The sequence below is a fragment of the Candoia aspera genome, chromosome 3 (assembly GCF_035149785.1).
Source record: "Candoia aspera isolate rCanAsp1 chromosome 3, rCanAsp1.hap2, whole genome shotgun sequence".
In the NCBI taxonomy this organism is placed as follows: domain Eukaryota; kingdom Metazoa; phylum Chordata; class Lepidosauria; order Squamata; family Boidae; genus Candoia; species Candoia aspera.
Window position 1 is genome coordinate 5662619 of NC_086155.1, and position 15028 is coordinate 5677646.

The window sequence follows — 15028 nt, forward strand, 5'->3', positions numbered from 1 at the left end:
AGAGAAGTGGAATGCTACTCTGAAGGAGATTTTTGCTCGGGGAGAGAACGAAACCAAGTGCTCTTTCGGAGACCCACAGAACTCTGCAAGTTTGTAACCCCATTTTCACTGGGGTTTGATATCGGGTTGGATTTTGGAGTTTCGAGCCCACAGAACTGGCTCTGGGGGGCTGGTTGATTGGTTCTGTTTAGTAGATTTAGACTGTAAGGCCATCTCAGCTTACAGTCAAAGGAGAGATGGCCTCTGTGTTCACGTCAGTAGCTCCCCCTTCATAGGAGGTATGGAGACGTCTATTTGGCCAGGCAAAAGATTCTGGAATCCAAGACTGCAAAAATGGTTCAGTTACTAGAATGTGCAGCTGATGTCTTTCCCATTAGATGGGGACTTGGTTGGGATACTGCAGGAAGAAGATAGATCCATCCACTGTAGTAGCACAACAGGGTATTGAAGCACTTAAAAATTAAAAATTGAGGCATCTATCTAGGGTATGTTAGGAATGAGAGCAAGGACAGCAGACACCATATAAAACAAATCTATTTGGAATGGTGCCGTTCGGTCAAAGCAGCAAGAACACCAAGTTCTCTATAAAGTCCCAGATGCCAAATATATATATATATATATTTGACATATGATTTATTTGTTCACAGAGACTTTTTTTTTTTACCAGCATGTTAAAAATAAAGGGAAAGAAACATTCCTGTCCTTGAGAATCATATTAAGCCATTTATTCACAGGCAATCTGAAGACAGAATCTCCTTAAGTGGGCCATTTGAGAGGTCACCTCTGTCTCAAGTTCAAATGAGAATCATTCCATCTTTGCAAACAGGAATGCTGGAGGGAAGCAGCCAAGGAGTCATTTCAGACCACAAGCAAGCCCTTTTTATCCTGGGGGAAAAACAAAGGGAAATCAGTGATCACTGGGGCACCATCTCTTTGCACTGAGCAAAGCAATAATTACCAAGTCATCTGACTGTGGTGGGAAATCAGATAAAGAAGTAAATAAATACGGGAATCATGGCATCTCCATCTCTGGAGGAACTAAATTTCTGTGAAATGTTGACCAACTTTGATAGTTAGGAAGGAAAAGAAGGATAAAAATATCTGTTATAATTTCAGGGGCAAGGGGTGGGGTTAAAAAAAATGGTAGAGGACAAGATGTGGGTTCTTGGTAGGAAGTTGCTTAGAAACCTACCACATTTTAGAGTAGACCACTTGATCATCTAGCCCAGCCTTTCTCAACCTTTTGACCCTGGAGGAGCCCTTGAAATATTTTCAGGCCCCAGGGAACCCCTGCACATTCAGGCTCCAATATAGGCCAGAAGTTACCATATTATTGTATTTGTTTCCTGGGTAGGCCTGTGTATATGTATTAACAGTGCAGAGAATGAAGCTTACCTCTTTAATGTGAAGTTTGAAAAATTTGAAATAATTTTTTAAATAAATTGTGATCTCCCAGGGAACCCCTAGTGACCTCTCGCAGAACCCGAGGGTGCCATGGAACCCTGGTTGAGAAACCCTGGTCTAGCCGTTCAGCACTGTATGTAAAAAAAGTATGGTGCTATGGTGACATTGCTGTGGCCCCCATCTTGACTTTTTTGACCCTCTCTCCCAACAGATGCCCTTGAAAGGCTGAATGAGATAGTAAGTAAAGTGAAAAGTAAGCCAGGTAGAACAGTCAACGTGCTAACGAAAACAGGAGTGAAAGACACAGAAGGTGGCTGTGTGTATGTGCAACCAGAGAAATGTTCAAGGATTTAGGATCTTGTGCAGATGCCTTTCTTTATATTCTGTCCATAACCAATATATATCTGATGAGAACAGGAGAAAGGAATGGCTCAGTGTTTGGAATTAAATGTCCCAGCTTCTTCCTGGAAGGTCCACCATGACACTGTCTACTGTCTTTGTATCAGGAGATGGAGATTTATCCTGAGTCCGCTACATCCCACTGTATATGCACTCATGATTTCCTACTGAATGTCTGTCTACTGTCCTTTTTAAGCTGACGGCTTTTCATTTTATCTGTTGTGTTATTGATGTTCTTATCTTATGGCCAAAAGAGAAAGGATTTTGGTTGTAGTGGGGCAACAGCAAAGTGTTTTTGTGGTTAGAGGCTGAGCATGCATTAGCCACCGGCTTTCCTGACCATTTTCCCCTCCTAGCACAAGGACTTTCTCCAGAATATGCTTGCAGAATAGATGCAGCCATCAGTAGACACATAGAGATAAACCACATTTACACACCATTCAAAAGAGACAAGAAAAAAGCTAAGATGGAAACAAAAAGACCAGAGCACATCCCCTCCAGCACTCAACACCCAGATAAGCAGGGACTGACACCAGGCAAACAATCAAGCAGAAAACAAGACCCTAATCAAGGAACGGCCAAGGAGAAAACCACACCCCACCAACACTGACAGGGCAAGCTGCTGTATATAAATAGGGAGAAAACCCCACTCCCTTCTAGCACTGATGATGTCCCCTAGTTGGGTAATGAAATGTATGCAAGCAAACAACCAAGCTCAGAGAGCACCAAGGACTCCTTTGCTTTGCAAGAAAACTGTAATTTCTTTTATAATGTCCTCACGTTCTCCCCACAAAGGGTAAGAACATGTGGCTTCTGAATGACTGGAGACCTGTTTAGAATGACATTTTCTGAGCACTCTTTTAATATTCTTCATGAGGCCAAAAAGGGCTTTCGTTTTCTGAGATTAAAAAAAAAAAAGTAAAAAGAAGATGCTGTAGCACCAACAAGATTCAAAGCTCACTGGATTTTACTCATTTAAATTTGAAATCAGAATGATTGGCTGCCCTCTGCTCTTCAAATGTTCAGGAACTTCAGCCGGAATAGGCAGAAACCCTTGTTTGAATCGAATACATCATTAAATTGATTTAACGCATGCAAACGATGGTGAACAGATTTTGCCTGTTACATTCAAAGTCTGCTGCAGCGAGGTTGGATAAATCTAGAATTTATTGTAGAGTATTTCAGTTTGTTCACTCTGCACTGGCTTTTCATTCCTTTCCAGAGCAGCTGAAGGTACTGGTTAATGTCATGAAAATCCTATGTATTTTGAGAAAAGAATATTTCCTAGGCTGGACTTAACATCTTGCATTTCTCAATTGAGCTCTTCTTTTTCATCCCATTCTGATCAAAAATACAGATGGTTGACAAGAAACTGTTCTGTGCAACAGTAACCAACTTCCCTAAACAACAGATTATCTCCATCTTTTATAGGTTCTAGGTAGGCTAAAACCACTGCTCATTTAACTGATTTGTCCTGAACCTTTCTTCATAGCATTCTTGTGCTTTCCCTGGCTCTGTTTGTTTTAGAGTATGCTCAGTTTATTAGATCCATCTAAACTCCAGATTCTGAAGCAGAGCAAGATAATTTAGACTGGATTTTCAATTCCCCGGGACAGAAGAGAAAACCCTGCGCCTGTTCTATTTCATTCCTGGCCTTGAGCAAGCTCCAAGTCTTTGGTGAGTTTTAGGACTTATCAGGAGCATCACTGCATCCAACAGAAACCAAAAGTAAACTCAACAGGTTTCTAGAAGAGATCAGGGCAGTCAGAAGTTTTAGTCTACGGACTATTTTTGAATTGCTGTTCTTCCCAAGCTTTGCAGTCTTCTTACCTCTTCCATCAACCTTGAGGCTGCCCTTGGATGGTGTCAGAATAAAAAGGAAAACAGTACTTAAAAACTGGTACAGCTAAGGAGGACTTAAGCTGAAGCCTTAGCTTGTCTCATTCCAGGGCTGAGGAGGAGACGCAGGCAACATTATCAGGACCCAGCAGGGAAAAAAAAGGATGTCTTTGTGCCATGGTTAGGTGCACTTGGGGAAAGATCCATGGCTGAGCCATTTTTCCCTAGTCTGCTCCTTAGCAAATATGGAAGCGTATTTTATTTATTCACGTCACTAGTCCACCACCAAGGCCTCTTTAAGGCAGAAAATTTGAAAACGCCATAAATTGTTTTCGTCAGAGTACCGAGGACTCCACAGTTCAGCCCTGAGCCACATATATTCTCCTGTATTGGAATCACAGTCTCCTGGTTTCTAGCCTGGTGCCTTTCCCACTGCACCCAACTGGCTCTCTAAGAAAGATCTTAGAGAGCTAGAAAAGGTGCTAACAAAGTCAGCCAAAGAGATTAGAGCAGGGTTTCTCAACCTCAGCAACTTTAAGATGTGTGGACTTCAACGCCCAGAATTCCCCAGCCAGCCATACTAGTTGGGGAATTCTGGGGGCTGAAGTCCACACATCTTAAAGTTGCTGAGGTTGAGAAACACTGGATTAGAGGGTTGATGCTGTTCCCACGTGAAAATGGTGCTGTTGGCAATTGTGGTCACAGCAGGCAATGTGGAAGATTTTAAAAAGAGGATTGTACAGGGTTCACGGAGAATCAAGTGATCAGTGATTAACAGCTATGACCTTCTGAATCTTGGGCAACATAATTTCAGTACATACTGGCAAGGGACAGTGAAAGGGGCTATCACCTCCTAGTCTAACCCACTATATTTCCATCTCAAATTTTGAAGATCAGTGTAGCTGCATTCAGGAATTATGCTTCTTTTCCTTTGGCACACCTCCTCCCCACAATCTATCTGTACACATGTTCTGTCCAGGTTCGCCAAAAGAAAAAGGGCTACTCATTGCAAACTTGGCCCCAGAATAAGAAAGTGATGGACACTTATAAAAATTAAAATAAACCGGCTGTCTGAAGATGATGACTCGGAGACCTCTGCACTGATTTCTCTAAAACATTAAGTTTCTAGCTTACATTCTGACTGGATCTTCTTCTGCTGAAAAGCAAAATAATAATAATAATAATAATAATAATAATAATAATAATAATAATAATAAATCCAGCTGTTTGTGGTTTGCTATGCTATCTGGAAGGACCATTTTTTCGTTTTTCGAAATCATGTTCCAGATAGGAACCAGAAGCATTATTACTGCAGAAATATAGAAGCCACTGATATTTCTGCAGCTCCTGGCTAGGTCTGTCAGTTATGGTATTATATTATAATGCAATATTTAGGATGTTTATGAACCTCAGAGCCGAAAGACAGAGAAGCGGTTTTATTTAAGATAAACCGTGGGAGAAAATAAATAAATAAATAAATAAATAAATAAATAAGCACCCCTCTGCCCAGTCCAGGTCACACAGACACCTTCTAATTCTCTTTTCATGCTATTTATTCATTGAGCAAGTTTGTTATTTTCCACCAGGAGGCAGAAGAAGATCAAGATTAATAACATAACACTTCTTAAGTTCAAATCCCTTTCTTCTATTCCTTTCTGGTAACATACATTAGGCATTGGAGCAAAGCAAAATTAACTGAAAATAACTTAAAACTATGCAAACGCACCAGGAATGCTGAAACGTACAGAGAATGATCGACATTCAGACTCCTTTCAAAATCAAATACAAGGCAGCTGCAGCTGTATATTTCTTCCGTGTTCTGGAAAAAGTTTGCAAGAGGTGTGAATAAGCAGAGGGCCCAGCATTGCTAGGAATCCTGGCTTTTGTGTTAAGCAGGTCTGCATTCCAACATCTTCCTGAAACTTTTCTGAAAACTGTCATCTAGGAAGGCATACAAGAAAGGATTCAAGCAAGAATTGGCATAGCTCAGGCTGGTGATGAAGTAGGAGATGCCAATGACCACAGGGGTCTGGGGCAAATCCGTGGTCAAGGCCACGATGGTGGCCAGGTGGAACGGTGTCCAGCAGAAGAGGCACACAGCTAGAACAACGAAGACCATGATGGTGACTTTCTTTTTAGCTTTGTCCAGAGCTTTGGCATTTGAGTTCAAACTCATGTTCCTCAGTTTGTGCAACATTATGGTGTAAAGGACACAAATGGTGGAGACCGGAATGGCGAAGGCTAATATGAGAGTGTAGATCCGACTGGCTTTGAACCAGAATCTTTCTGGTCTGGGGAAGTTGAGCCCGCAGCTGGTGATGTTCAAGTCATCCTTGTAGACGTTGGCAAAGACAAAGAAAGGAGACACAATAAGAGTGACCAGGATCCAAACCCCAAAGCTGATGATACGAGCTGCCCGGTAGGTACGGTGGGGCATTCTCTTGGAGCGGACGGTAGATAGGACCACCAAAAACCTGTCGATGCTCATCACGGTGAGGAAGTAAATGCTGGAGAAAATATTGTAGTGGTCGATGGACAAGATGATTTTGCAGAGGACTTCTCCAAAGGGCCAGTAGTGCAGGAGATGCTCTGCAACGTTGATGGGCAAGACCAGCGTGAAGAGGTCGTCTGCTATGGCTAAGTTCAGGATGAACATGTTGGTTACGGTCTTCATCTTGGGGGCTTTCAGGATCACGTAAATGACAGCTGTATTCCCCGTCAGACCCACAGCACAGATCACAGAGTAGATCACTGGGAGGACCACGTAGAAGTCTGGGGGCTGCTCCTGGGACGTGAAGTTGACGTGGGTCGCATTTTCAGGGCAGCAGGCACGGCCAGGTCCGAAGCTGGCATTGCCAAGCTCCCGACTCTCAGAGGCGTTTGCCATGTCTGAGCATTCAGCTGGCAGGCTGTCCTTCAAATTGTGTGGCCCCTGCGGAAGGGCTCAGCCATTCCCAGAAAGGGGTACAAAGTCCTCCTTAAACTTCTTAGATCCGTTCAAGTTAAAAACCACACCAAACCAGACACAACACAGGCAAGATGATTGGAGCAAACCAGGACAAGACATTAAAGGAAAAACAGTTGTCAGGGTTATAAATACAGCATTTCTTGAACTGCGATGATCTTGCTGACCGATTCAAAAGAAGCTTTTCCAGCTTGAAAGGAAAGTTGATTAACTCCTTGGACCGTGCCTGCCTCCTCACTCCCCCCACGGCCCCTTCTCTGCATCGGAAATAGAAATAAAAGCAGCGGCCCCTTTTTTCACTTCTTTCTAACAGTCACAGCATCCTCCCCTCCCCCCCCCGGTCCCACAGGCAGACGACTGGGAGAGTCAGGCAGCTTTTATTCCAGCCAGGAATTCAATCGCTCCCGGGGGACACAGCCATTTCCTAAAACCCTGCAGAAAAGGAGAGGGGAGAGAAAAGAACAGCGAGAATCAGACTAGCTTTTTACCATCCTCAGCAGGGCTAAAGACCCCCCGCCCCACGCTTCCAAAAAAAAAAAAAACCCACGTTCTGCTCTGCTTGGACCGCTAGGACCAAAAAAAAAAAAAAAGCATGCCTTTCCAATCTACACATTTCTGTGCAGCATCAGAAGGAAGGGGTGAGACGAAAAGAGTGCCAAAAAAGAGAGGGTACTTTCTCCACACCCCCCCCCCCCCCGCCTTTCTGCCTTACCTATTGTTGAGTTTTCCTGGCACTCCTTCCCAGCTGAGCAAAATTCCTCAACCGGGCAATGAGGAGGAGGACAGACCAAGCCTCCCCCCCCCCACCCCCCAAGATCCCTGCATCCAAGCAGGAGAAGGATCACTTCCAATTCAGAGAACGGCAGTAGATGGGAGATGCTGGGGAGCTGCGCTTCTGTTCCCTCCCCCCTCTCCAAGGCTGCAGAGCCCAACGCGTGTCCAGATCAGCTGCTTCTGCCGGAGTTGGGTCTCGTCCTGTTCCTTAGTTCTGCGCGTGTCTCTTACCCCATCAAGCGGGACTGTTGTGGACTCCGGCCTCTGGTGCTCGACACTCAGCCCGCTCAGCCCCATCTGTCGGAAAAGTCAGGGGATGAGCCTTGTGCTTGGCTGACGTAGCATATTCCTGCCAGACATACTGTAGATGCCTCGGTGGGTGCAGGAGGAATAATCCAAATTAACTTGGGTCTTCCCGGCAAATGCTGATTTCTATTCCCTTAGGGCTACTGACGGAACACTGCGAGCCATCAAGCAAAGGGGAGGATTGTTTTCCCCGTTACGGTTTTATTGAAACGAAGGGAACTTGTGGCTGGGTTTTCAAAAACGGGGGTTGGTGAAGGATAGCCAGAAGAAAACGTGGGACGGTTCCTGCCCCTTTTTAAAAAGTTGTACCTGGTTGCGTTGTCGTCGTCGTCATCATTATCATGAAGGAATAAACCACTACAAAGAACAAAGGATCCATTTTTGACGGGTGTGCCTTGGAAATTCAAGTTCCACCCAGGAACCTAGAAATTATCCAAGGGAAGGCACGTAGCAGGCGCCAAGCAAGTTTTTTTTTTTTGTACATCTGCACTCAATAGAGCCAAAATATTTAGTTCTTGTAAATGTGTTTAATTGGTTTGTTATTCCGCCTAATGTACCAATAATTATAAGGAACACTTTGCGACATCTTTTCCATAACCTAGCCATTTCAATCTGTATTTAAAATTTTTTTTCCTAATGTTTTCCCCTCAGCTCTGTGGTCCCTGTTGCCATCTCTACAGAAATGCTCCTTTTTAATTATTGTTGTTTTTATTATTATTAGAAGGAAAGAAGAGCAGCACAACTTCACAGATAGTTAATTATAGGAATCAAATTTCTTCTGAAAATGTATATTTGGGTGTTTTCCTCCTCTTCTCCCCTCCCCTCCCCTCCCCTCCCCTCCCCTCCCCTCCCCTCCCCTCTTCTCTTAGTTGATTATGTCTAGTTTTGAGAGGCAGGAAATCAAAGTGAATTTAGGACTGAAAAGTATGTCTTGGAAAAAATTCCTCCAGTGCTGGAGGAAAAGATGCTGCAAGCTAGGACCAGAACCCACCATCAGAAATGGAAAAGCGAGAAAGTGGCTTCTAAAAGGATCTCCTGGCCCAGGAGTGTCAAAAAAGTCAAGATGGTGGCCATGGTCATGTGATTGAAGCCCTGGCCCATTTTTATGTGTGTTGCACATGAGACGCATGTTAAACAAGGCTTTGAATGCATGGTCTGGGGCATCATCTTGACTTGTTAGAAATGGCAGAGACCTCCCCCATGAATTGCCCCTGACTTAGCCTGAACCTCAGACCTTTAGACCAGTGTTTCTCAACCTTGGGAACTTTAAGAAGTGTGGACTTCAACTCCCAGAATTCCCCAGCCAGCCATGCTGGCTGGAGAATTCTGGGAGTTGAAGTCCACACTTCTTAAAGTTCCCAAGGTTGAGAAACACTGCTTTAGACTAATGAGAGAAATTGGTTGGGACTGGTGGCTGGGGGGAATTAGGAGAAAGGATAGAAATTGAAAATGAGATCTAGAACTAAGAATTATAGCTGCAGAGAAGGATAAAAGTAGTTGTAGAACACAGTATGTTAAAGAATTTCAAAAGAGCATTTTAAGAGTAAAGACATTGTTCGGAGTACACAGACTAGGTGCTTCCTAGCTATAAATTGGGCAGCTCGATTAAGCTGGAAAGTAACCATTGAGATATTAGGATAGAGATAACATAATAGAGAAATAGATATCAAAACATAATTTTGTCATGGTCTAAAGCAGTATTTTTCAACCTTGGCAACTTTCAACCTTAACTCCCAGAATTCCCAAGCCAGCATGCCCATGCTGGCTGGGGAATTCTGGGAGTTGAAGTCCACACATTTTAAACTTGCTGGGGTTGAGAAACATTGGGCTGAAGGCAAGGATATGCATATATTCAATTGTTCAGCCTAACCTGGTAAAGTTTCTTTTGAGTCAGATTCAATTCTTGGGACCACATAGATTCACCCATGGAGACTTCTTGGGAGCAATACAGCACTACTGCCCTGAAATTTCTTAGTGGTCTCCTATTCAGGTCTTAACCTGATTTAATTCTGCTGAACCTTTTTCAAGATCAGCTAGTGTCAGCTAGGTGTTGCCACCCAGCTAAGCAAACCAATTCCTACCACACCATAACATATTAGCCAGGATAGCATAGTGATTAAAGTCTTGGACTGAGATCATGCAGACCCAGGTTCAAGCCTCCACTCACCCATGGAAATCAACTGGATCTAGTCTAGTCTTCCCACAGCCACAGCGTCTTAAGAGATGACTTTGGACTGGTCATTCTTTCCCAGCCTAAGCTTCCTCACAGGGTTGTTGTTGCATTTGCCCTGGGGAGACCCAGGGACTAGTCCCCTGTTAGCCACAGAGCCTTGTCAAATGAGCACAGATAGACAGATAGAAAGCTGAAAGATGGTGTCCAAACCTTGCTGGCAAGTTCAAGGGATAAATAATATGTAGGTGAAGGTAAAGGTTTCCCTTGACATTAAGTCCAGTCGTGCCCGACTCTAGGGGGCGGTGCTCATCTCCGTTTCAAAGCCGAAGAGCCGGCGTTTGTCCGTAGACACTTCCAAGGTCATGTGGCCAGCATGACTGAACGGAACGCCGTTACCTGCCTGCCAAAGCGGTACCTATTAATCTACTCACATTTGCAAGTTTTTGAACTGCTAGGTTGGCAGGAGATATGTAGGAAAGTTCAAAATACTTAATCACCCACTCCCTTTCCCACTATTTACAATAGTTCTGCAGAACAAAGCAACATTAACATTGCAAGTAGAAAGTAGGGAGGCTGACAGTAGCATTCATCTAAGGGTTTCTGGCAAAGGGAATAATCAAATTAGGTACATATGTTTCTTCAGCGCTGACCTGCAACAGTTTGTCTTTGCAATAATTCTGCAAATCCTTTTCCTTTCCACCAGATAAAGGCAACCATACTTGCTGACGAGGAACACTGAAAAGCTGCTATGGGCCAAATCCAGCTGCTAGTCCTCATGATCCCATGGACAGGAACTTTGCAGCTATAAGCAATGTCTTCTGGATATGGAACATCAAACATCTTGATTCCCTGTAATTTCACTGCACATTTTTCTCTCCTATCGTAAACAAGAAGCCCTCAGTTTGGTTTGAAGGCAGATGATGTAGCTTTTTTCCAGGATTTAGGCTTGGAGAATATGTATATAGGAGACCATGAATAACTCTTTGCTCCCATTTTAGTGTGCAGGAAGTGAAATGTGGCCTTAAGCTGCAGTAGAATGTTGGGAGAAATTTCCTAATGGAAGAGCAGTAACAGTGGAATTAATTTCTGGATATGTTCAGCCAGATCTTGGATAGATACTTGCTGGGCATGCTTTAAGTTTGGTTCCTGGATTGAGCCAAATGGCCCTTCCCAGACCTGACGACATTGTAATGGTTGGTCCCAGATTGATAAAGATTCAAGAAACTTTAATACAAACTGCCAACTGCAAAATTCTTTTCACATGGAATCGCTTGGAAGCATAAACACGTTCTCCTTCATGTCCAATCTATTCTAAAACTTGTATATATGAAGGTCAATTATGATATGTCCTGAACAGGGCCAAACTTCTTTTCTTTCCATCTGCTTTGAAGGCATCTTTGGACTTAACAAAGTTCCAGCCAGCTGCACATTTTAAATTGCCATTTATGAATGTCTAGAACAGATTGTTATGTTTTCAGTGACCAAATGTGAAGGGATGCAAAGCCCCTGCTTCACTTGTCCACTTTCCCACTGCTTCCATTTGCTCAAGGTGGTTTTTAATACTGCTGGTTTGGTTATAAAAACACAGCAGATGAGCATGTAAAAACCTGGAATTGATTTCGGTGGTGGATCAGGAAAAAAACATAATCTTCTTAAGCGCAAGAATCCAGCAAGGTGACAAAAGGGGACAACATCATTGTTGTCGTCGTCATCGTCATCATCATCAACATCATCTCAGCCTCCCAGGAGGACAGTAAATAAATTAAAACATCAGCATTTAAAATAAAACTGTATAAGTGTTTCAGATGGAGTTTGCCAATGTAGCAGAGAAAGAAAAAGGAGTTGGGATGGCTGAAATTGGAAACTGGAAAAGCAACATGAGTCATAAATACCAGTCCTTATTTGTGCTTAGTAAGGTTCAAAGAGCTTGGACACAGTTTGTGAATTCTGCATAGGAACATCTCATTTCTCAAAGCAAACTGTGGTGGGCTGTCAATCTTTTAAAAGTCCACATAGTCCAAGAAACCTGCATGACACTGTGCAGGACATCAATATGCAAAGCTTCCAGCTTACTTCCTTCCCATGTTCATTTGATGGCTGGTAAGCATCAAGTCATTTAAGAAATCAATGGCCTCGGTAATTTCTCGTGTTTCTCTGCTACAGGGATGGAAAAAAAATCCCGATGTTATTTCAGACACCCCAAGAGTTGTAAATCTTGAAATTTATATTGGCAGCCAGTGGTTCATTAAGTCTTTTCCTGCTATGTCCATCCATTTCCTCTTTTTCATGATTAAATTGGCCTCTATGCTTTGGTTCCTGGACTCATGCAAACCCATATTTCCGCTCATTACAATTTTTTCACCTCATTTCTTTCTCTAAGATGCAAAATGGACATGATGGGAACAGGAAGACTGTGAGACATGGAGGTAATATTCTGGAACTTGGTTATTATACAGAGCTGGGGAGGACAGCACTGATTACACTTGATGATGACCAGTGGTGGAACAGATGGGGAAAGCACATCTGTCCTGGTCCTCCTTGATTTCTTGGTGGCTTTTGATACCATTGATCCTGGTATCCTTCTGGATTGGCTATGGTGAGTGGGAATAGGGGGCATGGAGTTACAGTGGTTCTCCTTTCTCCATGGCCTGTTCCAACTGGTGTTGGCAAGGGGGAGAGGTTGATTCGAACCCCCTCATTTGTGGAGTACTGTAGGGCTTGATGTTTTTGCCCTTATTTAATATCTACATGAGGCCATTGGAGGAGGTCATCCGTCAGTCTGAGGTCAGGTATCATCAATCAGTGGATGATAATCTGTTGTGTAGCTTGACCCTTGGCTGATCAGAAGATGTTTTGATGGTCTTATCCCAGTGCCTGGAGGTTTTTGGAGTCTGGAAGGGGAAAAACCAGCTCAGGCTCAACCCTAGTAATGTTGAGTGGCTGTGGGTACTTTGTTTCCTCTGTTCTGGAGACCCTCCACCCTTCATCCCAAATGGGGCCACACTTCCCCATTTTGGATTGGTGCACAATCTGGAAGACTTCCTGGACTGCAGCTTCTGCTTGCAGAGCAAAAGGCAGGTGACAGTTGTGGCCAATTGTGGCTGGTTGCAGCTGTTCCTGGACCAGTAGGCTTTTCTTACAATCTTTCATGTTTTAGTCACTTCTCAGGTAAACGATTGCAATGCCCTCTTCATGGGGCTACCCTTGAAGACTACTTCAAAGCAACAGCTAGTCCAGAACGTGGCAGCATGAGCAATGGAGTCCTTGGTGCTCTCTGAGCCTTGTTGTTTTCTTGTAGACGTTTCATTGCCAGACTAGGCAACATCTTCAGTGCAAAGAGGGAGTGGGCCTTGCTCTCTGTTTATACACTGTAGTTTGTCCAGCTTGTGTTGGTGGAGGTGTTGTTCTCTCCCTGGGAGTTCCTTGATTGGGCTGCTTGGTTGATTGACTGAGTTAATAGTTCCTTGATTAAGATATAATGTAATGTATACCTCCACCAACATAAGCTAGACAAACTACGGTATATAAACAGAGAGCAAGGCCCACTCCCTCTTCGCACTGAAGATGTTGCCTAGTCTGGCAGTGAAACGTCTGCAGGAAAACAACAAGGCTCAGAGAGCACCAAGGACTCTACCGTTCAACCCTGAGTTACAAATGCTCGCTTCGATTGGTAGCATGAGCAATGATGGGCAGGCCTTACAATGCCCATGTAACACCTCTGCTTCATGAGCTGTACTGGTTATCAGTAAGCTTCTGGGCACACTTTGAGGTGCTGGTTATTACCCATAAAGCCCCACATAGCCTAGGGCCCAGCTGTTTGAGGGTCTGTCTTTTTCTGGTACTGTCTGCCCATCTTGTGTGATCAGACAGAGTTGGCTTATTTTGAGTCCCATCAATCAAGCAACATCATCTAGCAGAATCGAGAAAATGGGCCTTCTCTGTCCCTGCATCTGCACATCCCCTACCCTACCTTCATTCAAGTGATCTTTACTTGAATTGACTGTTGGGCTAGGGTCCTTGACCACCCCTCTAGGCTGGGGATGATGTAGGGAATGTGTTTTGCCTGTTCTTCAGGTGTGACTGTTGTTCTTTTTATAGTGTTGTCCTTCTGTTAAAATTTGTGAAGCTGCCTAGAGTCCTTTGGAGTTGGGCATCCTAGAAATTTAATAAAGAAATAAATAAGATAAATCCCAAAGGAAGACCTCATGATGGACATCCTTTCCATAGGGGCTTTTCCTTTGGGTTGCTGGTGTCAGAGTAGGTCCTGTCCTTGAGAAATCATTAGAGCATTTCTCCATCTCCTGGAGAAACTTGGAAAACTCCAGCCAATTTTGTCTATGTTCACATTTAGGAGCAATTCTGAAAGGCCATTGGTACTAGTTTTGGATGGGTATATCAGAGGAATAACCCAATGCATAAAAACATTCAGAAGAAATTTAGACTCTTCCTGGTTTCTGATTGTCACCTGGAATTTAGTCATACATGTCCCAACATCTAATAAAGCCAACAAAATTAACTTTAAATTGATGCCCTCCCTGTATGGATTTAGCTGATAGGTTTGTTAGATTTATATTCTGCTTTTCCTTTCCTTTGGTTTGGCCCTATGCAATAAACAAAAACAACAATGAAAACAGGGTAAAAATAATCAGGGTTGGGGTTTGATTGAACTAATGTGGAAGAGAAAGGGCTGGGAATTCATAAAAAAATCATGGGCTAATTTGCCAACATGGTAACAGTCAGCAAACTTTCAAACTATGCATCTTCATATCTTGGCTGTATTTACATAATACATTTAATCGGGTTATTGAATTAATGCCTTTTTCTGAGTTTGCACAATACATTCATCATAATCTTACTGAATGAGCGGCATTCACACAACACATCTAACCATCAGAATCAAGCCAAAGTAAACACTAATCAGTACCAATTGAAAGGAATATTTGTAGCGCAGGGTTGAACTGTTGAACTTCACACTGAAGAGGTTGCCTAGCCCGGCAATGAAACGTCTGCAAGAAAACAACAAGGCTCAGAGAGCACCAGGGACTCCACACACGAATCAGCCTTTGCATGCTTTGCAAATATATCTGCGAGATCTTTACCAAATACAGGATGGCTGAGCATATCTAGCAATAATGTCCTGTATTAATTGGGTTCAGAAAGATAGATTA

General features: G+C 43.4%; 1 protein-coding gene across 1 annotated transcript; it reads right to left on the reverse strand.

Annotated features, from left to right (window-relative positions):
- Window positions 1-5177: 5177 nt before the first annotated feature.
- On the reverse strand, window positions 5178-6907 carry NPBWR2 (neuropeptides B and W receptor 2). Its single transcript, XM_063300037.1, has one exon. It carries the CDS (start codon window positions 6527-6529, stop codon window positions 5531-5533), a length of 999 nt encoding a protein of 332 aa, XP_063156107.1. The 5' UTR covers window positions 6530-6907; the 3' UTR covers window positions 5178-5530.
- Between the last annotated feature and the right edge of the window lie 8121 nt (window positions 6908-15028).

Coding starts and splice junctions, on each gene's coding strand:
- NPBWR2 (XM_063300037.1), bottom strand. CDS start 6,529: ATGGCAAACGCCTCTGAGAGTCGGGAGCTTGGCAATGCCAGCTTCGGA.